Source organism: Oppia nitens, unplaced genomic scaffold, assembly GCF_028296485.1.
Source record: "Oppia nitens isolate AA-2021 unplaced genomic scaffold, nextdenovo-longstitch-racon4-pilon3 scaffold8_pilon_pilon_pilon, whole genome shotgun sequence".
Lineage (NCBI taxonomy): Eukaryota > Metazoa > Arthropoda > Arachnida > Sarcoptiformes > Oppiidae > Oppia > Oppia nitens.
Window position 1 is genome coordinate 2,458,575 of NW_026533252.1, and position 25,852 is coordinate 2,484,426.

General features: G+C 38.8%; 11 protein-coding genes across 14 annotated transcripts; 5 read left to right on the forward strand and 6 right to left on the reverse strand.

The window, feature by feature from the left end:
• The first annotated feature begins 129 nt into the window (after positions 1-129).
• LOC128964346 (secreted protein C-like) lies at positions 130-1,611 on the forward strand. Its single transcript, XM_054310935.1, has 3 exons — positions 130-541; positions 591-807; positions 864-1,611. The coding sequence occupies exons 1-3, from the start codon at positions 154-156 to the stop codon at positions 1,591-1,593; spliced, it is 1,335 nt and encodes a 444-aa protein (XP_054166910.1). The 5' UTR covers positions 130-153; the 3' UTR covers positions 1,594-1,611.
• A 542-nt stretch (positions 1,612-2,153) lies between these two features.
• LOC128964321 (kunitz-type serine protease inhibitor mulgin-2-like) lies at positions 2,154-2,612 on the reverse strand. Its single transcript, XM_054310906.1, has one exon. The coding sequence runs from the start codon at positions 2,610-2,612 to the stop codon at positions 2,154-2,156; it is 459 nt and encodes a 152-aa protein (XP_054166881.1).
• Positions 2,254-3,222, reverse strand: LOC128964357 (uncharacterized). Of its 2 annotated transcripts, none has more exons than XM_054310947.1 (2): positions 3,121-3,222; positions 2,254-3,021 (listed from the first exon to the last, which is right to left on the reverse strand). In XM_054310947.1, the coding sequence occupies exons 1-2, from the start codon at positions 3,158-3,160 to the stop codon at positions 2,642-2,644; spliced, it is 420 nt and encodes a 139-aa protein (XP_054166922.1). In that variant the 5' UTR covers positions 3,161-3,222; the 3' UTR covers positions 2,254-2,641. The 2 variants fall into 2 exon arrangements, with proteins under 2 accessions (XP_054166922.1, XP_054166921.1); XM_054310946.1 differs by having other exon boundaries at positions 2,254-3,039.
• A 1,064-nt stretch (positions 3,223-4,286) lies between these two features.
• Positions 4,287-5,754, forward strand: LOC128964348 (serpin I2-like). The gene is made up of 4 exons (XM_054310938.1): positions 4,287-4,653; positions 4,709-5,163; positions 5,215-5,356; positions 5,410-5,754. Exons 1-4 carry the CDS (start codon positions 4,407-4,409, stop codon positions 5,712-5,714), a joined length of 1,149 nt encoding a protein of 382 aa, XP_054166913.1. The 5' UTR covers positions 4,287-4,406; the 3' UTR covers positions 5,715-5,754.
• Positions 5,755-5,769: 15 nt separating this feature from the next.
• On the reverse strand, positions 5,770-6,583 carry LOC128964322 (uncharacterized). Its single transcript, XM_054310907.1, has 4 exons — positions 6,390-6,583; positions 6,288-6,334; positions 5,853-6,238; positions 5,770-5,802 (listed from the first exon to the last, which is right to left on the reverse strand). The coding sequence occupies exons 1-4, from the start codon at positions 6,581-6,583 to the stop codon at positions 5,770-5,772; spliced, it is 660 nt and encodes a 219-aa protein (XP_054166882.1).
• A 97-nt stretch (positions 6,584-6,680) lies between these two features.
• Positions 6,681-8,264, forward strand: LOC128964347 (stress-activated protein kinase JNK-like). Its single transcript, XM_054310937.1, has 4 exons — positions 6,681-6,915; positions 7,010-7,548; positions 7,621-8,022; positions 8,080-8,264. The coding sequence occupies exons 1-4, from the start codon at positions 6,731-6,733 to the stop codon at positions 8,184-8,186; spliced, it is 1,233 nt and encodes a 410-aa protein (XP_054166912.1). The 5' UTR covers positions 6,681-6,730; the 3' UTR covers positions 8,187-8,264.
• Positions 8,265-8,363: 99 nt separating this feature from the next.
• Positions 8,364-11,178, reverse strand: LOC128964345 (paired box protein Pax-5-like). Of its 3 annotated transcripts, none has more exons than XM_054310934.1 (5): positions 10,845-11,178; positions 10,206-10,371; positions 9,057-9,760; positions 8,604-8,759; positions 8,364-8,541 (listed from the first exon to the last, which is right to left on the reverse strand). In XM_054310934.1, exons 1-5 carry the CDS (start codon positions 11,029-11,031, stop codon positions 8,432-8,434), a joined length of 1,323 nt encoding a protein of 440 aa, XP_054166909.1. In that variant the 5' UTR covers positions 11,032-11,178; the 3' UTR covers positions 8,364-8,431. The 3 variants fall into 3 exon arrangements, with proteins under 3 accessions (XP_054166909.1, XP_054166908.1, XP_054166907.1); XM_054310933.1 differs by lacking the exon at positions 10,845-11,178 and adding an exon at positions 10,425-10,592 and having other exon boundaries at positions 8,604-8,939; XM_054310932.1 differs by having other exon boundaries at positions 8,431-8,541; positions 8,604-8,939.
• Positions 11,171-12,503, reverse strand: LOC128964351 (uncharacterized). The gene is made up of 7 exons (XM_054310941.1): positions 12,396-12,503; positions 12,214-12,315; positions 12,103-12,166; positions 11,916-12,038; positions 11,809-11,852; positions 11,650-11,758; positions 11,171-11,588 (listed from the first exon to the last, which is right to left on the reverse strand). Exons 1-7 carry the CDS (start codon positions 12,486-12,488, stop codon positions 11,374-11,376), a joined length of 750 nt encoding a protein of 249 aa, XP_054166916.1. The 5' UTR covers positions 12,489-12,503; the 3' UTR covers positions 11,171-11,373.
• A 91-nt stretch (positions 12,504-12,594) lies between these two features.
• Positions 12,595-16,389, reverse strand: LOC128964338 (rap guanine nucleotide exchange factor 2-like). Its single transcript, XM_054310925.1, has 4 exons — positions 16,180-16,389; positions 14,769-16,127; positions 13,384-14,707; positions 12,595-13,333 (listed from the first exon to the last, which is right to left on the reverse strand). Exons 1-4 carry the CDS (start codon positions 16,262-16,264, stop codon positions 12,679-12,681), a joined length of 3,423 nt encoding a protein of 1,140 aa, XP_054166900.1. The 5' UTR covers positions 16,265-16,389; the 3' UTR covers positions 12,595-12,678.
• A 306-nt stretch (positions 16,390-16,695) lies between these two features.
• On the forward strand, positions 16,696-19,835 carry LOC128964342 (serine/threonine-protein phosphatase 2B catalytic subunit 2-like). Its single transcript, XM_054310930.1, has 7 exons — positions 16,696-17,085; positions 17,135-17,338; positions 17,388-17,624; positions 17,675-17,779; positions 17,830-18,405; positions 18,470-18,643; positions 18,691-19,835. Exons 1-7 carry the CDS (start codon positions 16,986-16,988, stop codon positions 18,834-18,836), a joined length of 1,542 nt encoding a protein of 513 aa, XP_054166905.1. The 5' UTR covers positions 16,696-16,985; the 3' UTR covers positions 18,837-19,835.
• An 852-nt stretch (positions 19,836-20,687) lies between these two features.
• On the forward strand, positions 20,688-21,400 carry LOC128964323 (solute carrier family 52, riboflavin transporter, member 3-A-like). The gene is made up of 3 exons (XM_054310908.1): positions 20,688-21,120; positions 21,175-21,267; positions 21,378-21,400. Exons 1-3 carry the CDS (start codon positions 20,688-20,690, stop codon positions 21,398-21,400), a joined length of 549 nt encoding a protein of 182 aa, XP_054166883.1.
• The last annotated feature ends 4,452 nt before the right edge of the window (positions 21,401-25,852 follow it).

Sequence of the window (25,852 nt, forward strand, 5' to 3'; positions counted from 1 at the left end):
ATTGATTTTTGGTTTTGTTTTGTTTTTTAATTAAGTTTTTCGCAAAAAAAATAGTTTTTTTCGTCTTTTTCTAAGTTTTTTTTAATAACTTTTGATTTAATGACAGGAAATGAAAAATATTTTAATTAGAAATTAATAGAAAATTATGAGAAAATGGCGTTTAATTTAATGAAATATCTTTTGTTTCTTTTGTCTTTTGAATCAATTGTTAGTCAAAAACAAGACAATCCGTGTTCTCTTGCAGCTGATCCGGTGGCATGTGCTCAGTCGCAGTTGATCCGCGGACAGACGAATATCGGAATTCCGTCGGCGTGTTTCCAGAGAGTGGACGCGGGTCCGTGTAGTCAAGACTTGGTTCGCATTTATTTCGATTCCAAGACATTTACGTGTAAATCGTTTTCGTATTCCGGATGCGGAGGAAACGCCAATCGCTTCGTTTCGGTCAAGAATTGCTACAAATTGTGTCATCCTTATTATAGACAGCGATTCGTGAAGTTGGGATCAGATTCGGGACAACCGCCGAGTCCTTTACCGAAATTCGGTATAAAATTAATTCATTTAATCAGAGATTAAAAGTGATTATCGTTTAGAAGAAAAAGTTATCGAAGAATGTTCTGAAAGAACGACAACTGATCTCTTGAGTGAAGATTCGGGAGGACAACAAAGATCCACCACTGAAGACGTCGTGTCAGACGATTCCGGAGCCAAAGACAGAGACACCGAATGTCCGCAACCGACGGAAGTCACGGAAGTGTCGGAAGTGATAACGTTTTGCGAAGAATCGACAGAATTGGAAGTCATTTCTGAGTATTTTTGAATTAATATTAAAAAGATTTTCGGAATTGATTTTCTTCTGTTTGAAGATCTATTGGACCAATTGATTGCGATTCCACCGAAGGATCGAGTAGTGGTGGAACCAGTAGTCAGACGGGAGCGGCGAGTACTGAGACGGGAGGCAGTAGTGAGACGGGAGGGGCGAACAGTGAAAGCGCGACAGAGAGCGGGACAGAGAGCGGGACAGGAGCAGACGGGACGACCGGGAGTGAGAGCGGGACAGAAACGGGAATAACCACTGAATCGGCGGGAAGCGAAGCGACGACTGGATCGGCGGCGGATTCAACGGCAGAGACGACGGCAGAGACGACAGTCGAGGGTGGGGTGGAGACGACGAGTTCGGGAGAACAACAGACCACAGAAGGAGAAACAACGACTGCGGCGGCGGCGGAGACGACGGCAGAGACGACAGCAGGAGAAGAGACGACGACTACAACAGCGACAGAAGAAACAACGGAGAAAATGGCTGAAAACGCAGAAACAACGGCGGAAGGGGGGACAGAGACGACGACCGACAAGACGACGGAGAAGACGACGGAAGAGACGACGACTTCGAGTGAAAAGGAATCGGAAACCAAAGAAACGACAGAAAATGGCGTCGAATCCACGCAACAAACCATCCAACAGTCCACGGAAGCGACGGAACTGACTTCGGAAGCAATTTCAACCGAAAAGACGTCTTCCGAAGAGTCTTCGACTGAATTGTCGTCTGAAATGAGTTCTGAAACCGAAGTTTCCGGAAGTTCTGAATCACAATAAATAAAATGTTTTATTCGATTTGAATTCCAGAGTTTTCTGTCTTGAGATGCGCGGGAGGGGGGYAATCCAGACAAACAGTCCTTCGAGTCTTTGGTCTTCGGAATCGTCTTTAAAATGATTTTAGTTCTCAATCCCGGAGCGCACACGTGATAACAGTTTTTTATAGAAACGAAACGATTGGCGTTTCCTCCGCAACCTTTCGAACAAAAGGTCAAAGGTTAACATCGAATTCGAGTTCAAGTAATAAATACCGGAATACGAAAAGTGTTTGCATCTGTGGGTCCGGAAGTCGTAAAAAACGCGAATTACGTCTTGACCACACGGACCAGGATCACTTCGCTGATAACACACCGCCGGAAGTCCGACCGAAGTCTGGCCGCGGATGAAAGCGGCCGAAGTCTGAATGGAATCGTCTTTTTGAAGACATTTTTGTTTTTGTCGAACGAATAGTAAAGCATTCGAAAAGTAAACGAAAAATAGGAAAAAGAAAACGAGTTTTTCAGACATTTTAACGGAAATTGAGTTTTATTTCAATTAATTTTCTATTAATTTCCGGTTTTTTAAACGGTTTTCTGTTTTTCCGATTGAATCAAAGTTAAAGTCTTTTTCGGATTCAAAGGATTCGGAAATTGACGGAAAACCAGATTCGAAGACAATTCGCGAGTCTTTGGACTGCATTTGCGGTCATTTGGGATCAAATAAGCTCTGATTGCAGAAACGACACGTGGTTTCTTGACGTCCGGATCGAACGGATGGCAAATGTCGTAACAGTTCTTGACTGAGAGGAATCGGTTGGCATTTCCTCCGTTTCCCGAAAACGAAAACGGAAGACACAGTTGAGTCACGGGATTGAAGTAATAGCGGAACAAATCGTCGGAACCGAAGCCTTTGTCCGGAGAAAGAGAACACAACTCCCGGACCGTCGTCTCCGAGATTGGCGGACATTCGGCCGACAAATAGAGCGACGGATTCACCAAAAATACGATTAGAAATGAGAAAAACATTTTCCAGAAAAACATGTGTTTATTGTGACGTCATTTCCGGTCTTTTATTCGAAAAACGGATTTTCGAGAAAAATAATTTGATTTTCTTTGACTAAAGGCAAGGCTTTCATGTCCACAGAGTTTCCATCGCTTTGAGAGGCGGGAGGGGGCAGACGGACGTTCTTTGTGACGACCAATGGCCAAACGGAGTGACCGGAGTGGCCGGACTCACCCGATTGGTCAAAGTGGTCAAAGTGACCAAGGCCAGTCGAATACGATTGAATCGGATTAAAGTTCTTGGAATTGAAATATGAATTCGCATTCAAATTGTTTTTTCTGTCTTGAAATTCGATTTTCGGATCTAAAGGCGGAAGAAATTCCGATTCTTCTGATGTCTTGTCTTTTCCTTTACCACAAGTCGCACACGGAAGTGGATCTGATCGCACTGTTGGATCAATTAAATCTGTCAGTTAAATCAGATCTAATCAGAACTAATCAGAACTAATCAGAACTAAAACAACTCAAAGAACTCAATAAAACTCACCGAAAGTCAAGAAAAACACGACAAAAACAAAAGAAACCATTTTTTAATTAAATAATTAATTATTGTTTTAATTAATTCATTAATTTCGCCGAAAATTCGACCGAAAAGTGAATAAAAGAGACATCTATTGACTGAAAACGAGTTTTAAGGAAAAGATTGCAAAAGATTGGGATTTAATTGAAAAAACGGGAAATTATTTCAAACTTTTATTTTTGCAGAAATTATATCAAAAAATGTTATCATTTAATGAGAAAAATGAATAAAATTGAGGAAAAAAAGAGTTATTTTTTAATAAAATCAAGTTTTAGTCTCTGTTTTCACGCAATTTCGAGAAAAACCCGTTTTTCTGTTGAAAAAAACAAAACAAAAATCAATGAAAATATTTGAAGCGATTCTTTGAATGTCTTTTTTTGATGACTTCTTGAGCGCCATCTTTTGGATTCAAAAATTCGTTTCAATTATAAATCAATGCATTGAATACAGAGTTTGTCTAAAGAGGGCGCCACTGATGGGCGCTATTATTAAAGGCGTTATTAATACTATTATTATTATTATTACTGTATTATAGGTTCAGTTGTTGTTAAGGAAAGACAGACTGAAAGAGAGAGGACAGGGATGTAGAGTAGAGTCGCGTGAAGTGAAGCGAAACAAAAAGCTATGAATAATAATAATAATATCAATGAAAAAGTGATTTGTTTTTTATCTCTTTTTTTTCATTAATTATTAAAAACGCATTTATTTAATGACTGAAAACCTTTTGATTATCTTTTCTGACATTTCACGCGACTCTACGACCGAACGAACCGAAGGGATGGCACAGAAACACGCGATCAGAGCATCAAAAACGGTGAATCCGAGCGCGTGCTGACTATAGAGTGCGTGAAAAGGTTGAATGAACGCGCGATTAAACCATTATTTGCTGTGAAATTGGATTTCAAATTGATTTTCAAAAAAAGCATTAAATTATTAGAAAAAACAAGACTTTTATTCACAAAAATAGTTTCAAAAAAAAGACGACAAAAGAGTCTTTGATTTTAAGGGATTTTAAAGATTTAAAAGGATTTCCCTTTTTATTCAAAGACGTCTTTTGTCTTTTAAATATCTGTTTTGACGCCAAAGCGGCGGTCATTTCGGTGCAAAAATTGCGTAAATGACAGCTCATTGATTGATGATAAGACACGTGACGGACAGTCAGACCCTTGAGAGACGAAAACCCGTTCTGAAGGACGAAAACTATTGTATAAAAGGCTTTTTTAGTCCGACTTTTCATCGAAATTCCAAACAAAATGATTTTTGTGTCGTCTTTGGTCTCAATTATTGTCGTTTTGGACGTCGTCTTTGCGTCCGTCGTCCCGGACGTCACACACGTCAACAATAATGTCGGAATCGCTGTCTTCCAATCATTCAATTTGGACGACAATCTGGTGGTCAGTCCTCCCGTCGCCACCGCATCTCTGGTCACACTATTGATGGCCGCGAAGGGCGAGTCGGCGGACGCGTTGAGAACAGCTCTGGAAATGACACCAAAAACTGGTTTTTATTGAAAGTGAAAAAAGAGTTTTGTTTTGAGTTTTTGTCTGTTTTTTAGACGAAAAGTCTTTTTCTTCACTTTTGAAACCGATTTCTGAAATAAAAAGTTCTCAAAGACTGATATCTTCTGAAAAACCGAAAAAAGATTTCAAAACAATTGCAAAACAATTGGAATCAGAAATCATTTCAATTGATTTCTCTTCAAAACAATCGGCAAAAGACTTGACTCTTTGGTCTCTAAACGCTTCCGACGGAAGAATCGCCGTAAAAGACATTTTGGATTCTAAACAACAATTGATTTCTATCGGCGTTGTTGTCGCCAAATTCACGGTCCCGATGCGACCTGATCCCCGAGAACGCGATTTCCATAATTTTGTTTCCTATTCTTTCCCAGGAATGGCGTCTCGAATCCCGTTTTTCTCGACTGAAACCGAATTGAAATCAAAAGACTTTTCCGAAGAAAAATCGATTTCAGTTTTGATTGATTTAAACCAAGATTTGTCTCTATTTTTGGTGAGTTTTCTGTCTTTTAATTGTTTTTTTTATAAATTTTGAATTTTAAAGGTTTTGCCGAAAACTTCAGAAGATTTAGAGTTTTTAAACGAAAACTTAACGCAAAGTCTTTTGGAAAAAATGATTTCCGAAACGACAAAAACAACGGCGAAAAACATGCGATTAATTGTTCCGCAAATTCGCGTCGAAAGCGGTAAACATTTCAATGTTTCGATTGTTTTATCGATTAATCGAAAATCGTTTCAGAAATCGATTTAAAAGACGTTTTCGAAGAATTGAATTCGAATTTCGATTTTAGTAAAGGATTCGATTCGAAGACCGAAATCAAAGTCTCGAATGTTCTTCAAAAAGTCGCGCTCGAAGTGTCCGCCGAAGACCAGGACGAAGATCAAGATCAGAATGACAAAGACGAACCGACTCCGGGAGTTCCCGAACTGGTCTTCGATCGGCCGTTTGTGTTTGCATTGCTGACGTCGTCCGGAACGACGGTTTTGTTGGGAAGAATTCAAAGTCTTTTCGACGAAAAAGTGTTGTCTTTTCAGTTCATTTAAAATAATAATTCATTTTAAAAATCAATAAAAGCTTTATTTCTCTCAAAAATGTGTTTTAATTTCCGAAAATTGCGGCCAAAGATCGCGCCTTAAAAGACAATTCAATTAATTAAGAGATTAAGAGATTATTTGACTCACAATTAGCGGGAAATCAAAAGAAAGTTGAGTTTCTTTCGGCGAAATATCTTCTTTCGGACAAAATTCAGATGATTTTCCGCAAAACATTTCGAGAGTTTGTCGAAGAAACGGAAGAATCGGATGTTTTTGCGGACAAAGAGTTTTAGATTTGTTTTGAATGCAGTTTTCGGTGAAAGAAAAAGAACAACAAAAAGTCGAAAAACGTTTTCCTTTGAATTCATTGGAAATCGAATTCATTAAAGAAGTGTTTAGTCTTTGGAAACAGTTTTCGGACTTCAGAACCGAATTCAGACATTGGTTTTGCTCGAGAGTGGCCGGGGATGTGGTCGGAGTCGGACAGAGTGTGGTTTGGATTTTCGCGAAGGGACGAGACATCCAACGAATGGCTGAAAAAATCAAAATTAATTTCAAATAAAAAATGAATTGTTTTCTGACTTTCGCTTTGAAGAGAAGAAAAACATCTTTTTTCGTATTTTTCGAGACTTTTTCGGAAAAAAAAGAGTTAAAAAACGTTTGAAATCTTTAGAAAGTTTATACCATTCTTGAGTTTTGTTGATATTTTTGCAAAACTCTTGAGTTTGTTCTTGAGATTCGGGAAGCGGTCGATTGGAGTCAAAAGTGGACACAAAAGAGATAAAACAAGAATCAATTTCTCGGATTTGACACGACTTTAGAGTCAAAGAAACCGAGATTTGAAGACAAACGACGAGAAAAACGATTTTTAGAGACATTTCTTTGGATTAATTCAGAGATTAAATGAATTTTTTTGAAAAGATTTAAAGATTTTTAAAGAGAAATAAATCCCAAAAATGTTTGCGTCGTTCGTGACGTCACTGAAGACGACAGAGTCGTTGCTATGGCGACGCGTCGACCAAGAAATGGCGAATCAAAACAGAGTTGAAGACTTGGCCGCAGTTTCGGCGAATCCGACGGCTATTGCGGACGTTAAGCGCGAAAAAGAGGTTCAGTTTCACGTTCAAGAAGTGGGAGACACGAGATTCTGTATTCTTAAGAGATATCAAAACCTCAAAGCCATTGGAAGCGGTGCTCAAGGCATTGTCTGGTTTGTTCTACATTTGGGCCCTTTTGTTGCTTGGATTGTCATAGAGTGTGTAGTAGGAAAAGGTGCTAAATGTGTGCATTTGTTTTGATTGCAGTGCGGCCTACGACGCGAAGACTGGTCAGAATGTGGCCATAAAGAAGTTGTCGCGTCCGTTCCAGAACGTGACGCACGCCAAGAGAGCGTACCGGGAGTTCAAGTTGATGCAATTGGTGAATCACAAGAATATCATCGGATTATTGAATGCTTTTTCGCCGCAAAGAGGTTTAGAAGACTTCCAAGACGTGTATCTCGTGATGGAACTGATGGACGCCAATCTGTGTCAAGTGATTCAAATGGATTTGGACCACGAGAGGATGTCGTATCTTCTCTATCAGATGTTGTGCGGAATCAAGCATCTTCACGCGGCCGGAATCATTCATCGCGATCTCAAGCCGTCGAATATTGTCGTTCGAAGTGATTGTACTCTAAAGATATTGGACTTCGGTTTGGCCAGAACCGCCGGCACCACTTTCATGATGACGCCATATGTGGTCACGAGGTACTATCGGGCGCCGGAAGTCATTCTCGGAATGGGATATCACGAGAACGTCGACATCTGGAGTGTCGGGTGTATTATGGGAGAAATGATAAGAGGTTTGTCTCGTCTTTCAATTCATACTTCGAATTGATCCAATTGATCCAATTCATGTCCATCTGATGGATTAGGAGCCGTGCTGTTCCCGGGCACCGACCACATCGACCAATGGAACAAAATAATCGAACAGTTGGGAACTCCTTCGCAGGACTTTATGCGTCGTCTTCAGCCGACGGTAAGGAATTACGTGGAGAACCGCCCACGATACGCCGGATACGCGTTCGACAAGTTGTTTCCCGATTTGTTGTTTCCGGCCGATTCGTCGGAACACGCCAAACTGAAGGCCAGTCAGGCCAGAGATCTGTTGTCGCGAATGCTTGTCGTCGATCCCGAACGACGCATTTCGGTGGACGACGCACTTTCCCACGCCTACATCAACGTCTGGTTCGACGACGCAGAAGTCAACGCCCCCGCACCCGCACCATACGACCATTCGGTGGACGAAAAGGAACACACAGTCGAGCAGTGGAAAGGTATGAAAAGAATGTCTGACTGAAGAATGTCTTTGAATGACGTTTTCTGGTGTTTAGAACTGATTTACGAAGAAGTCAAAGAATACGAAATCAGACGACGTCTTCGGGACGACGACCGGACGACAGCCACGACTTCGACGTCCGAACGGACTCAACGCGACTAAAAATGGACGAAAAGTGCAATAAACACCGGAAGTCCTTCATTAGCACTTCCGGCGTCCCTTTACCTGTGATTTACTGCAATTTTGTGCTTCCGGCCGATTGTCGCCGCTCTCGATGTGCTCCGATGCGCTCGAGTGCGGCGAAGGCGGCGCGCGGGCAATGAAAGGGGGAAAAACGCGAAATGAGTTTTTATTGGATAAGAGATCAAAGAGTTCTTTGGTTTGCGTTTCTGCGACTGCGCAGAACATCACAGCGAAACCGTCGTCCGCGAAGACGAAGACGGCGGAGACGACGGCGTCCGAGGCGGCGGAAGACCGACAGCCGAACCCACGGCGGCGGCCGAGTAGTAGTACGGATCTAAGGATTAAAGGGATTAACGGATTAATCATTAAAACAGATTAAAAACATTGAAAACTGACTTATTTGAAGCGAACTTTGTTGAACTGCCGAAGCGACAGGTGCTGATTGCGCAGTGGCCAGTTGGCCGTAGTTTGCTCCGTATGAGGGCGAGGCGTAGTAGGAGGCGTGGGCGTGGTGGTAAGCCGCGTAATAATCACCGGAAGCGGCAGTTGATCCTGCGGGAGAACAGAGAGAGATTGAAGCGCTGTTTGGTTGTGATCCGGTTGGATATGAGGTGTTGGCAGTGACGGACGGATGAATGGATTGGCCGTAGAAGTAGTCATTCGATTGATTGACTAATTTATCCATTTCGTGGTAAGTGGGCGTCAATTCGGACGACGAAGACATCGTTTGCACTGTTTTTTGTCACAATTTTTGTTACATTCTGTTTGTCTGAGTGTCTGAATGACTGCCCGAAACACCGAAACACCGAAAACCCGACCGAAAGAACCGAAAAACAGATAAACACTTACCGATTGGAGGCGTGTATAGAGTTGTCGTTTCATAATGAGGTTGACTTTCGGAATGTGACGAATGATGTGTCGTCTCAGACGACGCGTTCTGACCAGTCGTTCCATAACTTTGCGTCCAATACGACGTCTCGGACGACGGCTGGACGACAGATGCCGACGTCGTGGGCGACACAAACGGCGGCTTTATATCTGATGATTTGAATTCGGCGGCCGGTGAACGCGACTCAAAGCGGGCGGTCGTTCGGTCGGTATCGGCCGTGGCGGGGGTGTCCTCCTGTCGCGACTTGAGTGCGAGGGCGCGCTTTTCGGAGGAATCGTGAGAAATGCCAAGAATTCCGTTAATGGAATACAATTGCGAGTGTTGTGTCGTTTGTTGTTGTTGTTGTTGTTGTGAAACAATTACCGACGTTTCGGCGGACTTTGGAGTGGTTGTGGGCGACGGAACCGAATGATGATTGTGGTTGTGATGATGTTTCGCTTTTTCCGCCGCTTTATTCCTAACTATTCTATTGATAGACGAAACCGAAGGAATGTTATCCGAATCGCAGATTCCGTCCGACAAAAGGCGGTCGCGGATCTCCCACGCGAACATTGTCGGATTCGACTTCTTGTAATTGGCAATCGCGTCCACGACCCGCGGAGTGGCCACTTTTGGTTTCGAACCTCCGATAACTCCCGGCTTTATTGAACCCGTTTCGTAATAACTGAGTGGAAAAAAGTTGAACCTATAGTATACATAACATAACATACCAGTGCTTTCGTCGCAAAGCTTTTGAACCTATAGTACAGTAAAAGGCATTCCATAAGTCACCCTTCGGTGACTTATGACGACTTTTCTCGCGTCTATCGGCTGTCGTCTCGGACGACGCCACCGACGGCGGTGTCGTCCGAGACGTCGGCCGAAAAAAAAACTGAACAGAAAGTGTTTGACTGATTGTTCGGTTTTTTGGTATTTGAGAGCTCTTCTCGAGAGTCAAACGTCGCGTGCAATGAGAGCGCAGTCGAACGCATCGTTCCGTTTCACGTGTCAAGCGTTCACTCGAAACGATGAAAACAACACGTGATTCGAACGACGGCCGGACGACACACACAACGAGGTCAGTGTTAAGAGTGTTAAAAGAGTTGGAAAGAGTGGACGACGACACTTACCGACCGAGAATTTTGGAGACACAGCCGTGAGAAACGCGTAACTGTCGAGATATATCACACGGACGGACGCCCTGATGCGCCAATTCGACAATTCTGGAGCGGACAACATCGGGAAGCGGTCGGCCGTTGACGAAAACACCTCCCAATTGATTGACGCCTCCGTGACCTACAGTTTAGAAAAGTTAATCCGAGTTTTGAATACAAGTGTTGTTTAAATACAGGAGTAATACTCCATCATTGAGGCGTTGTAGCGATAGAGCGAGAGATCCATCGTTTGAGACGTCGTTCGGGACGACGGCCACTAACACGACGGACACAGACGACGACACGATAGAGACGACACTTTTTTGGATGTAAAAGACGTGAAGCGGAACCGAAATCCTCTCAAAGACTGATCTCTCGCTCAGCGCTGAACGCGAGCCCCAACTCTGCCACAGAGCGCGAGAGACGCGCGTGCGAGCGCTCATCCAATGGGTGCGCTTGGGTCGCGCACTCGCGTTCGGCACGCACTGAGCGTCGCTCGCGCTCTGATCGACAGTCAGTTCGATAGACAGACAGAGAGTCCGTCGTCTTTGAGTTCGTCGTCTCGGACGACGACAACTGAACGACGACTTTTGGAAAACTTATAGAAATTCTTACGTTTTTTCTTGGAATTCAAACAATGATTTTGTTGTAGACTTCGGTCGCCATTTGAGCCGAACTCCGCGTCGCCCGAAGTCATCAGAGCGTGCGTGTTGGCCAACAAATCAAATTGTGGCGGCAGCGCGGCGTGGGTGGCGGAGAAGTCGGCGGAAGACAAGTCATTCATTAGGAACGCATTTTGCATACGAAACGGACGGACGAGTGGACGGGTGGACAGCGGACGGACTGACGGAACGAGAATTGTATTCAAACAGAGAGTTGTTGTCACAAATCGAGCGAAAACTCGACTAAAAGTCAGTGTTTTTTTGCGATCTTTGAAAACAATTGCTTTCAAGAGCTGAGCTCTGATTGGCCAATGCTGTCGTCACATCCGCTCACTCCTAATTAGAGGCATTACCTGTTGTAACAATACCAGAGTCTCTCGCTCTCCACCTGTCACTCCATTCCGTTATTATTGACTTCCTTTGCCCGCAGGCGACGAACGAGACAACAATCAAAAGGAGGATTCGCTTCAATTCCCAACACTTTATTCAATCCGACGAAACGGCTTCGCGCGCGCGTTAAAGTCGCGAAAGCGCGGCCAAAACGGGGTACAGGGGGCGGGGGGTTTCAAGGGCTCAGTGGGCCGAACGTCGTCCGGCACGACGGCCAATGTGTCGTCCATAGTGTCGTCCGGGACGACAATCCATTCATCGCTTTTTTGTTGTCTTAAAGCGAACAAAACGTTTCCTTTAGTTTTCGCTGAAATAATAAATAAAAAAAAGATAAAATAAAGTCTTAATTAATGACTTTTTTTGCTTACTGTCCGGAGACGTCAAGTCCGCAAATATGCCTTCACATAGATCTCTTGTCCGACGTTCCTCTTTAGCCATTTCCGCTTCGTTCGGCTCAAAGTCCAGAGAAGACAAGTCCTGAGAACTCAACAACTAATGAGTCGTCGTTCCGGACGACGGCCACTCACCTGCACGTGACGCGGGTCGAGAACAAGACGCAGATTCGGCGGACCTTTAATTGGAAAAGAGTTTTGAATGTAATGTCAAGACTATTCTGACCTTTGACCGGACTGACCTTCGGAAATGGTATTGGCGTGCGAGTCGTCGTCCGCCACCCCCGCGCCGTCGTCGTCGTCTTCAGTGGAAGCGGTTATCCATTGCATTGACTTTTGTTGTCGTTTTTCAAACATTTCACGTCCTGCGGGACGGGACGGGATTCGTGAGTGAGTAGTGAGACGGGAATTCGGGAAATTAGTTCAAACCCTTTGATTTTGCGTTTTGTTTATCAGAAACGAGTTGTTTTGCTATTTCTCGACACAAAAACACCTGAAAAGAGATGAATTGAAGAGAAGATCTTTGGATCCGATTCTGACCTGATCTGTAAGCGTCGGGTGTTGTTTGGCGTCAAAAAAAGCCGAATTTGCGAACAAAAGTCTTTCGGAATCCATTTTAGTCGTCGTCTCAGACGTCGCGCGCTATTTAAGGAAAGGAATCCAAAAATATCAGAGTTTTGGACGCTTTTAGCGCCGACTCTTCCGACTCTTCCTATACTTACTGTTGAGAACTGTTTAGCAATAAATTGTCGCCAAAATCGGTCGGAAGTCATTTCAGACAATTGGCTGAAGAATAAGTCATTTTCGGAATCCATTTTCAATCAATTTTTGTTTATATTTTCGCCAAAAATAGGATTTATTTTAAAATTCTTTGAATTCTTTAAAATTCTTGAAAAACGCGACAAAAACGACATCTTTTGGCGAAAAAATGAATTTATTTATAAAATGTATAAAAATCTCGAAATAAATACAAAAATTGTGTAAAAATTTGTTAAAAATCATGATTTAAACGACATTTTCTTCGTTTTTATTTAATTTCTTTTTCAGTCTTTCAATCGTCTGGTCATAAGTGGGCGGACCCGTCGGGTGGCGTCGAGGGGGCGGAGCGGCGCTCAGAGCGAGAGCTTCTGAGTGACGAAATCGCGATAATTCTCGTAATTGTTGTAAACGTCTTAATGACGTCACGGACGACGACTCGGAAGACAGTGTCGGAAGAGCTTTTGTCAAATGCGACGAAAACCGCGTTTCGGCCGTCAAATAGTGGCCATAAAACGGATCGGGAGTCAACGGCGGTCCCAATGGAGTCAACGATGGCGGACGGGGAGTCGGGTGTTGAACGCAGTGGTCGGAGAGCGCCAGGAGTTTACGCAAAGCCGTCGAATCGTTGGATTGACCGAAACGAAGACGCAATCTCTGACCGGAAGCGATGGACGCGATATCGGCTGAAGAGTTAGTTGTTGAGGAGGAAAGCGATGGAGACGACGAATGCGATGAGAGAGTGGGCGACGGCTGGACGACAGACGCGGACGACGACAGTGTGGTTGTGGAGGCGCGTGACGTCCCGGACGACGGATGCGGCGGAGGTTCGCATTCAAGACTTTTGGCTAAAACAAGGTTTTCGTCGCAAACGATTCGAGTGAACGACGCGTCCAGAAATTGTCTGAAATTACAATTGATATTAGGTTTGAATTACTTTCGAAGAAGACTTACTGAACGCGTTTTTTCATTCGTTGTTTTTCCCAAAGCTTTCTATAGGAATCGGTTTTTTGCGACTCTTTCGGCGATTGCGGTGTTTGAGACGCCATTTGCGCCATTCTGGTCACTTCTCGGATATTAGTGGACAATAAACGCATTTTTTGCCAATTAATAAGTGTCTGTCCTTCGAATTGAACGCGACTTTCATTCGCTAACCAAATGAAAGACAAATCCTTTTTAACTAAAGGAAAGAACGGAATAACAGGTGAAAGACATCTTCGAACACAAGAACGAAACGAATGGAAGTTTCTCGACGGATCCATCAGAAGATACAATTTCTGCAACTTCTGAAGCGATTTATTCGGCAATTTATCCCATAATGTCTTTTGTCTTTCAACCGCCGAATGAGAAAGACCCGACAAAATGGCGAACAAAGAGTTGAAATTCTGCATTTGTCTGCAGAAGTGCGCCACTCGGATCAACTGTTTCACACTTTTTACGCGTTTTTGTGGCGATTCGTGAGCAAAAAGAACACAATTAATGGTCCAAAACATCTCTTCATTGGTTCGATCTTCAAATGCTTTCAATTCATCCGTCGTTCCGGACGTCGCAGTCGTCGTCGTCGTCCCGGACGACGCTTCCAAGTCTTGAACAAACTGTTGCGCTTCAATGCGTCCAAACAGATCCAGATCTCTGTCCGTGAGTTCTCGTGCAATGGCTTCTCCGTCGAGCGAAAGAAGCGAATTGTCAGTGGATTCTCTTGCGATATCCCGAGTGATGTCGTCGTCTGCGACTGCGCTCTGTTTGAGATCTCCGGCGACACTTTTGAGGACAAGTCTTGCGTCGACTCCGAGATTATTCGCCAAATTCTGTGAGTTTTCGGACAATCTTTTTACGGCCGAAGTTTGGAGTTTTCGGTCGAGAAGTCTGTATTCGAAAAGAGCGAAATCTCGAGAAGAAAATTGCGATAATTGGAACTCAATTAACGCCAATTGAATGCATTCGCGAGCAGTCGTTGTCTTCATAACGGGAAGAAACCGAAAATCAGACTCAAAGTAGACTTTGACGACTTCGGGAGTGGCGTCGGGGGCGTCGGGCGGAAGCGTGGGTGGAGTTGTGTGGGATTGGAGTCTTTGACTCGCGATTTGAACGATTTGTTTGACTTTTTGTTTCCAATTATTGTTTGAATTATTGTTTTGCGAATCAATCGTTCGATTATTTAAAGTCGAAGACAAAGGGATTAAAGGTTTTAAAGAAGCGAACGAAGCGTGAGATGAAGTCATTAACGGTGTTGTTGTCGTGTCTGACAAAGTGGACGACTTTTGGCGGGCGTTTTGACCTAAAAATCAATCGAAAATTAGTTTCAATAAAAAAACGTCGTTCGGGACGACGAAACTAACCGTCAATAAAGGCGTCGAAAAGCGAAGGATCGAAACGCAAAACAAGAGACAAATGAGTGGACGCGCGACACAACCCAAGTGCACGTCCCACTTCCATCACGTGACAATCCACGCCATTTATGGCTAAAAGACGGTCTCCGGGTTGAAGATCTTCGGACAACTCTTCGGACACTTCGGATACAAAAAGTCGCGATTGGACTTCATATCCGCCGATTAAAGAGAACGGAAGCGCGGCGTTTCGGTCGGAACGGGTTATTGTCACGTGTCTGTCACGTGCTTTCGAGGAAAGCGTTAAATAAAAGAGTTTTTTATGAATTTTTGATCTCAAAGTCGTTTCAAAAGCTCTTAAAAGATGTTTTCGTCGCCGAAAGTCTTGAAAATGATTCGAAAGCCATAACAACACGACTTTTACACTTCGATCAGCAGTTCTTTCATTTCTTGCACTTTCGAGAACTCTTTCCATCAGTTGATCCACACATCGATCGTTTGGATCTCTTTTTTCTGACCAAAAAAGACGAAAAGTAAGTAAAAAATCTGCAATAAAGTCGTCGTCCGAATCAGGCGTCGTCTCGGACGACGACTCTTCTGTTAAAAGCATTTCGACGAGTCGGTCACGTGTGGCGCGAATCAGTTCATTGGTTTGCGAGTCTCGAACTTCGATGACAGCATTGTTGTCGTCCACAAGAGTTCGGAACTGCTTTTGACCGCAAATGTCGTCAAATATCACGTGAGGAACACATAAAACCCAAACAAAATCTTCGGCTGTAAATATCTCTCCGAACACTACTCTGTCGTCCAGCGATGCGCCGAATTCGTCGCCGACCGTCAAATAGCGGACGCTTTCGGTTGGGAAATGGCGTTGAGTGCACTGCAAGTCACCGTCTGCACAATCGACGCACGAATCCTCTGAACGTGTCGTCCGGTCGTCGTCCGAGACGACGGCCGACGGAATCACGTGACGTAATGATCCGCAGGCGACCACACAATAGGCGTCGAGTCGTTCTCCATGAGTCAAAACGCGTGTATCTCGCGCTTCAATCTCCGCCAAAACCATGTGACGCGCGAGCAGACGGCGAGTGTTGGCGTCGTGTCTCGCGAGGGCAGAGTCGCGACGGGGATGACCGCTGGGATCGGGCGCCGATTGTCGGGAAACAAGACGCAGAAAGTCGTCGATGAGGTCAATGTCTTCGTCCGAACGATTTGTCGCGTCTCTAATCAAAGCGTTTCGGATTCTATGAAATGATTGTTCGAGTCGTTGGCGCGCGTCGTCCGCGTCGTCGTCCGGGACGTCATCGTCTTCGTGTGCGTCGTCCGTCGCGTCGTCGTCTCGGGCGTCGTCCACAAGACTCTCTTCGAGACCTTCAAAACAAAACTAATGACAAAAACAATCAAAAAAATAAAGACAACAAACCGTCGAAATCAAAGACTCGCGACGATTGTAGAGAAGACGCGGCCGAAGAAGGCGACCGACGGGCGGCGGAAGCGAACGCAGACATGACTGCGGCGGCGGGGGTGGAGGTCAACACTTCCGGTCAAACTTTGGCCACAGTTTCCGTCATTTTCTTCTGTGAGCGCAACGCACGCGCAGAACGCGGACAAAGGGTCGGACATGAAGTACGTCGCGAACGGAATGACCGAAAAATTAATGATTTTTTGGTCGGAATTCGGGTTTGAGTTTGGATTCGGATTTCGGATAAAATTCTTGTAATTTTTAACACAATTTAGAAATAAATAATTTATTTTTGAAATCGATTTGAATTTCAGAAAAAAAATTTGAAAAAAATATTTTGATTTCAAAGAAAAACTGTTTTTAAACCGAAATTAAAACAAAAATTGTTTTTTTCGACTCTTTTTTCGACTCTTTTTTCGTGACTTTTCTTTTGGTTTTTCATTGTCTTCAATATTGTCCACAGATTTGAGAGAATTTTCCCGAAAAAAGCCGAAAAAGTGTTTAATTCCCGGAAATGTCGAATCAATTGTTTGAATTCAGTTGAGTTCCGACTCTTCAGTGACCTCTTTATCGTATTTTCCATTTCCCGACGACTTTGATCCCGAAGACATGACTTCCCGATAGATGTGTCCATAAATGACGTTTCGATGAGTAGTTTTGCGCATTTGATAGTTTTGCGCGTGAGTTGCGTCGTCTGAGTCGTCGTCTATTGAGTGACGTCTGAGACGACGAAAACCGCAGAGAAATAGAGAGAAATTGAGTGAAAAATGTCGGACAAAATGTCGAATCAAACGAATCAGACTTTAATCGCTTCTTCAGCCGCCGTCGGAGGACCCAAAGTCTCCACCACTGATCGCATCGTAAAGAGTGAGTAGTCTTTAGTGTCTTTTGATTACTATTTCTATATGAATATTAGGCGTTCCGTTCCCGCCGTCGCATAAGCTGTCAATGGCCGAAGTTTTCGACGCAAAGACTGGAAAACCGAAGACCGAAGTCTTGAAACAGCATTTTATTCTCGAAGGAAGAATCGATGAAAACGTGGCTCTTCGCGTCATCAACGAAGGCGCCACTCTGTTGCGGTCGGAAAAGACAATGATCGACATCGAGGCTCCCGTCACCGGTTTGTCTCTATTCATCTCTTCCAATGACTATATCTTCGTATCTCTTAGTCTGCGGCGACATCCACGGCCAGTTCTACGATCTGATGAAACTGTTTGAGGTCGGGGGCCCGCCCTCCTCCACGAAGTACCTGTTTTTGGGGGATTACGTGGACCGTGGTTATTTCAGTATTGAATGCGTTCTTTACTTATGGTCTTTGAAACTCTGTTTTCCGACGACTTTATTCCTCTTGAGAGGAAACCACGAATGCCGCCATCTCACCGAATACTTCACTTTCAAAACTGAATGTAATCATTGATCCGTTAATCCATTGGCTAATCCGTTGATCCATTTTAAGGCAAAATCAAATATTCGGAACGCGTTTACGACGCTTGTATGGAAGCATTCGATTGTCTGCCTTTGGCCGCACTCATGAACGGACAGTTCCTTTGTGTCCACGGAGGTAAATCATACATCCTTAATCTGATCCCATTCTCAATAACCCATTCACAGGTCTGTCGCCCGAAGTGCACACTTTGGAGGACATAAAGAAACTTGATCGTTTCAAAGAACCGCCGGCTTTCGGCCCGATGTGTGATCTTCTGTGGTCGGATCCGTTGGAAGACTTCGGCAACGAGAAGTCGAATGTCGAGCATTTCACGCACAATTCGGTGCGTGGGTGTTCCTATTTCTACAGTTACGGCGCGTGCTGTGAATTCCTTCAACAAAACAATTTGCTTTCAATAATTCGCGCGCACGAAGCGCAGGACGCGGGCTACCGGATGTACCGGAAGTCGGTGGTGACGGGATTCCCGTCGTTGATCACGATATTCTCGGCTCCCAACTACCTCGACGTCTACAACAATAAGGCGGCCGTTTTGAAGTACGAAAACAATGTAATGAATATTCGACAATTCAATTGTTCGCCGCATCCCTATTGGTTGCCCAACTTTATGGACGTCTTCACCTGGTCTCTGCCTTTCGTCGGCGAAAAAGTCACCGAAATGTTAGTCAATTTGCTGAATATCTGTTCGGACGACGAACTCATTCAAGAAGGCGAAGAAGAAAGCTTCGAAAGCGAACTCGAAGGTAAGCAGCCATTCGATTATCGATTGTCTCACTATCGATTCATCGATCTATCGATCCATCGCAGCCTCCGCGCGCAAAGAAGTCATTCGCAATAAGATCCGCGCAATCGGCAAAATGGCACGTGTCTTCTCGGTTCTTCGCGAAGAATCGGAATCAGTTCTTCAGCTCAAAGGTCTCACTCCAACCGGAACTCTTCCGTTGGGCGCTCTTTCGGGCGGAAAACACACTCTGAGGAACGGTATGTCTTTTAATATTAGATTTTTTGTTTACTAAAAGCCGGTATAGCTTTGGCAGGATTCTCTCCGCACCACAAAATCGCCAGTTTCGAAGAGGCGAAGGGTTTGGACAAAATGAACGAACGAATGCCTCCGCGAAAGGACGCGCCTCCCCCGCCGCCTCCAACAACCGAAAAGTCGCCGATCGATAGCTAATCAACAAAACATCCGAAAAATCCCTTTTATTTCACTCTTTTTTTTCATTCAAACATTGATTTTGTCATTAAAACTGCATTTAAAGCCAAAATCATTCGACATTTGATCCAAATTTCAATCGATTTGTCTTTAATTTCAACTAAAAATTGCTTTAATTTCTGATCAAATGTTTTAATGTTTTATCAATTTTTCGATTTTACGCCAAATTTTAATCAAAAATAACCAAAAATATTAATACTTTTGAAGACAATCTCAAATAACGGACTGTTTTTTGTGCATTTTATTCAGTGTTTTGTGAAAATTATTGTTTTTTTTAGTGAAAACTCGACTTTTATTTCAGATTTTTTGACGAAATTAATGAAAACCTTAAAAGCCTTTTGTCTTTAATTAAATGCAGAAAAATATGGAAAATATTTAAATTCATATAAATATTGAATATTTTATGTAAAAAACACTTCATTTCCTCTAAAAAACAACTTTTTGAAGCGATTTTCGTATTTATCGCTGAATTGTGTTTCAAATCAATAATTTTCGGCACAAATGACTTAAATGTCGTCAAAAAACAAAATCCGGTTTTTCGTGCACTTTATATGACTTTTAATCACTTGTAAAACCATTTAAAAAACGACTTCTTTTTCAATATTTTTATAATTATTATTGAATTACATCTGAATTGAAATTAAAAATTCAGAAATAATTGAAAAGAAGACAAACTTTTTTGGCCAACAATTGAAAAACAATTCATTGAATTTGTGAACAAATTATAGCCAAATGTTCACCAAAAACAGCAAATAATTCAAGATTTCATATCAAAAAAGCAATTATTGTCACAAAAATGGATTGAAATCAATGGATTTGAAGCCAAACCCAATGGAAAGTGCAATAATTGAATGAATTATTAAATATTATTAAACAATAACCTCATAATTAATATATTGTTAATCGAATTTCTTATCATTAAAACCAAGATTTTATTATAAATGGATTGAAAACTCTATTCAAATATTGTATTATTTATTATAATTATTATTGTTATTAGAAATACACGAAAATCTCGATTTCAAGACTTAAATAACATTACATTTAATATAATTTTCATTCAATTTATGTTTTGTTTATATTTTATAAAACAATTGTTAATCAATTATATATTTATTATTTGATTTTTATTTAAGTTTATTTAGTTTTAAATCTTTTGTTATTTTAGTTAAAAACAAATAAATGAACTGTTTTTGTGATATTTTGAGTTTTGTTTCAATTCAGATGCAAATCAACTCATTTTTCACTGATTTTTGTGATTAGTTTTCAACAGATTTTTAGTCACAAAAATTCAAACTATTGTTTGAATCATTATTTGGACTAAAATTTCGAAAATAATTGCAATAATTATCAGAAAAAATATTGATTTTTCGCATCAATTGTTAAAAAATATCAAAATTAATAAATTTAGTGAAAAATAATAAAATATTTACTCATTATTATTAATATTAAACACAATTAAACATTAAAACCCTTTTTGGCTGTAATTTTAATATTAATTTTCCGAATATATAAATATTATAAATATTATAAATATATAATAAATATTAAAATTGTTTATAAAAATTAATTATTTATTAATAAATGTTTTATATGTCAAAAAAAATTCATTTCTTTTCTCAAAATTCAAAAGAAAAAAATGTATTTTAGAGATAAAAATCCGAGAAATAAACAAAAATAAACACATGATTAACGAAAAGGCGATAAAAATTCAGTATTTATTACGAAATTTGTTTTATTTATAACCGATTTCTATATAAAACTCGAAATAAATTGTTTTTCATATTGTTTTGATTGAATATTTGATGAGAAATGAGTGGACTTTCGGTGAAACTGTTGAGTCTGTTGTTTGGTTTGGGTTCGTGGGTCGCCGTCACCGGTCTTTGGCTCGAAATCCCGGTTTTGATCCAACATTTGCCGGAAGGTTGGTCTTTGGCTTCGGATCTGAATTTCGTGATTCAATTGGCAAATATTGGACCCGTTTTCTACTATTTTCTGCGAAAATACGGATTTTTGAATGAAACGAAAGCTTCTCATGGATTACTAGCCGTCGGAACGCTTTCTTGTCTTCTATTGATGACCAGTTGGAAGCGAACCTTCCGACTCTTTTCAAGGGAACGTTCGGTGCCTTTGTTTGTGTCGACATTTGGATTATCATTATTAGACACGACTTCTTCCGTCACTTTTCTTCCATTTATGTCTCGTTTTGATCGAAAATATTTGACTTTTTATCTCATAGGAGAAGGTATTCAATCATTCAATCAATTAATCCGTGAATTAATCCGTGAATTAATCGCAGGTTTGAGTGGTTTTATTCCAACAATTTTCGCCTCAATTCAAGGCATTCAAGAAACGGACGAAAACTGTGACCAAAACTCGACTCAAACGCAGAGTTCGTCTGAATTGAAGTTTTCGTCGGAAATCTTTTTTTCTTCGCTTTTAATAACTTTATTCATAAGTTATTTGTCTTTTATTTTACTACAAATTCTCTCTAAAAAACAGTCAAAACTTCGAGAAATCCCTGAAAAAGACATTCAATTTTCAACAAAAAAAGTAAACATTTTTATATAGAATTTCAATACAAATAATGTTTTCAGTCCTTAGAGTCGAAAAAATGTCTGTTTTTCGTAATATTTTTGAGTTGTTTTTCCACTTTTGGAGTTTTGCCTTCAATTCAAGTAATTTTCAATCAATTTATTAATCAATTAATTAATTAAAACCAAATTTTCTTTAAGCCGTTCGCGACTCTTCCGTACGGATCGGCAACTCTTCACCGAACAGTCATTTTCGGCGGACTTTCTTCTCCTTTCGGATCTTTTTTTGCAATGTTTTTCAAACCAAAGGATTTCGTCATAAATTTGTTGACACTTTTCGGTCACGTGATCGCCATTTATATCTTATTTTCGGCTCTTTTGAGTCCAAATCCGTTCTTCAGCGCAAGTAATCCGACTCTGGGCTCGACTTTAATCACGATTTTGTGGATTATTTGCTTTTTAACGCTTTCTTACGTCAAAACAGTCGTAACTCTAAGAATCGGCGATAATTTGGGAGAAAAAGGTCTTTTTTGGGTCGGATTTCAGACACAATTCGGAGCTTTTTTTGGAGCAATTCTTCTATTTTTTATCATTAATTATACAAATCTTTTTCAAAATCAATGTTAAAAATCTATTTCTAATTAAAAAAGAGTTTTTAAACAAAGACTTCATAAAAACCTAATTTTTTAATCAATTATTAATCAATTAATTAACAAATTATTACAAAATTTCAAATCTTTTTCTTATAAATCAAATCCAAAACAAAACAAGAAATAAACAGAAAAACCATTCAAAGACTCTCAAAGATTGAAAAGTCTGGTGAATGACAAAAACCATTGTCCAAGAAGTCCGTGAAGTCATCTCAAGAGATCCGTCATTCAAGCGTTTCCACAAACGAGGTCCGCATTCACGGGTTTTAATCAATTATCAGACAGTTATCTGAACTCGAAGTCAACATTCAATACAAATAAACGCAAAAATTATGACATTTTTAACTAATCTTTAATTTACAGAAAAATAAACACATTTTTCAACAAAACTTTTATTAAATGATAGAAAAATCGCAGAAATTATTGAAAAAAGTTTGAGTTTAAAATCCAAATCTATTTAACATTTATTACAATATTTGCAGAAAATTTGTAACAATTTTAATGCATTTTATTTCATATCTAAAAATCTTTATTCAATTAAAAGCAATAAAAACAAGAATTTTATCACAAAATGTAATAAATTTTCGATTGATTTGTAATAATATTAACATAAAAATTGTGTCGATTTTACCCTTCAGGGAGTCATTGATTAAAATAATCCGAAAAAATGGCGAAAAACTACTTGTTTTCCAATTTTGAAAGCAATTCATGAAAAAAATATTATTTTTATTGCTTTTTATACAATATATTGTCGACAAATGTAATAACAAAACGAAAACAATACACAAAACACTGAAAACTAATCTTTTATTTACACAATTAGAGAGACTTTGAATCGGATTTTGTTATTTGATTTCAAAAATCAGAAAAAAGACTTTTTTTCGCTTCAATTCAATGGTTTTTTACGCCAATTCTGAACCAATTTTATGCTAAAATATTCAATTATTTCTTAATTAAAAGTCAATGTTATTAACCATTAATTAAATTTTGGAAATTTTATGCATTTTTTAAAAGCATTTTTCGATTCATTTTTCGAATTATTCATTAAATTCACAAAATTTTTGTCAAAATTAAACATAAAATGATATAAAAGTATATTAAATAAACTTTTTTTATCAGATATTTAAATATCTATTAATAATAATTAAAATTTGGATTTTTTGAGAGAAAATTTCTGATAAAACGCTTTTTGAGTAATATTTGTATAAAATTTAAGGAATTTTTTGAGAAAATTATTTGTCAAATGAGAGACAGTTTTATCCAAAAAAATGTAATATTCTTTGACATAATTTAGCGGTCATTTCACTTACTGTTTATTTACTGAATATTTGATAAAAAAATGTCTGAAATTTTAATATAAAGTTCAGAAAAGTATTTAAATAATCGATTAATAAATCAAATAAATAGTAATAAAATTTAATATAAATTATAAAATAATAATTAAATTTCGATCAAAATTTACGTTTAAAAAGCATTTCTGAAATATTTAAAAAATGATATTTTAATTTAATATTTAGTAAAAAACTATTAATAATTCTATCATTTTTTAAATAATTTTATTAAAAAAATGTCAGAAATTCTAGTTTTTATGTCGTGTTTAATGTCTTTTCGTGAATATATTTATTATTAATATATATAAAGGACAGTAAGCGACCCCCATTACCGACCCCCGCATAGGAGTGGCTTTAAGTGTGTATTAATATATATAAAAGACAGTATACGACACTCATTAACGACACCCACATAGGAGTAGTTTTGTGTGTATAGCACTAGCACTGTGTGTGTGACTGTGAACTACAGTAAGCTATACAATACATCTACAGTACATGTATTAACATAACACACTTAAACACATTATAAGCATTGATATCATATGTGAGACATAGGCAACACTTTTACAGAGAGTCTTAAATAGTGGCGGCGGAGATGATATTAATTACAATTATATGGTCATCAACACATTTAATTAAAAAGTGACCAAGGGCAATGTTGTAGATGATTTTAAACTAAATAAAATTGTAATTGGTCATTTTTAAATTAATTGTATGATTTGCCAGATAAATGCAGTCGACTATCATTTATAAATTTTTTAAACAGTCGACTGTAAATTATTTAGCATATAATACAATTAATTAAAAAATGACCAATTACAATTTTATTTATTTTAAATTTATCCACAACATTGCTCTTGGTCACTTATTAATTCAACGTATTGTTCACCAGATAATTGTAATTAATAGCATCGCCGCCGACGCTGTTTAAGATTATGTGACACTTTCACAAAGTTTTCATAACATTTCAAAACTAATATTTCAAATTATTTGTCGCTATTGTCTCAATAAATACTATCCTTGAATTAAAATATATTTATAATAAAAATTTTGATTTAATTTAATTAAAACGGGCCGTAATTACGGGCTTTAAAGTCTTGTATTATAATAATTGAAAGCGAAAACTGTGTGAATGTGTGGGCAGTCAATCTGTATATGAAAAATGTCAATGAATTTGAAGGAAAACGACATTATATTTATCAACATTTATCCGAAACAAAACATTTGCTTTTTATTTATAATTTAATTCTAAAGAATATATGTTTTTCATTAGTTTTTTATAATAAGAGATGAAATGTTATTATTATTAATGAATTCATTGAATATTTCATCAAAAAATACATAAACTTTGTTATAAAATAATATTTAAACAAAAATATTTGCATTTTTAATTGCATTTATTTAAACAAAGTTTGAATTCTTTAATATTAAAAATTTTAAACTAATTTATTGTTTTTTATAACATTTTTAATAAAACAAAATTCGCTTCAAATTAAGAATATTTATTAAATAAATAGGAAATTATTGGTCAGAATATTATTATTTGAAAATAAATCGATAAAAGAGTTGTTTTTCAATTAATTTCACACAATATTTAACACATAAACACATAATCCACAGAAACAACAGAAACAACACTATTAAACACAAAATTTTTAATTAATGTCAAATCTATTGTAATAACGCTTTTGTTTTTTAATTAAATGACTATTTGTTGGAAAAGAGACTGAGATTTGACATCAAATGAATGTATAAATAGATAACAGTTTTAACATTGTTTGGAAAACACAACAAATATATGACAAACAATACGTTATAATCAATACAATCGTCGAAATAATTCATTTTCCTATTAAATCCTTATATTATTAGCGAAACATCTTTTTATTTCATTAATTAATTTATTTTATTAATAAATATTTGTAAAAATAGTAAAAGATTTGAATAAGTTTTTAATAATAAAACAAAATCCCAGAAATAGTAAATTAAATTTTGATCTCTTTTTAGATTACTTTTCATTCAATTTGTTATAAAAAACGATTTTTTGTTTATCAGAAACACAAATATTAGTGAAATATAAGACGAGTTTTGGATAATAATAATGACATTCAATAGTATTAGAAAAGATTGAAATAAAATATTTAATAATAATTTTGTCTTAGATTTAAATTATATTTTATTTCAGTTTTTGAGAATATTTTTTGCGATTTTTATAATTTCATACAATTTTAAAACAATCAGAAATTTTTTCCACAAAAATACTGTTATTTTTGATATAATTTTTGAATTTCAGTCATAAAAATCAATTCAATATTACTTTAAAAATATAATGTTTTTCTAAATATTTTTATAAATAAATAATTTTATAGAAAAATTGGATTAAAAGTCGAGAAAAGAGTTAATTATAACTAAATTAGAAAACACTTAATATTCATGAAAAAAATAAACAGAAAATATGTTTT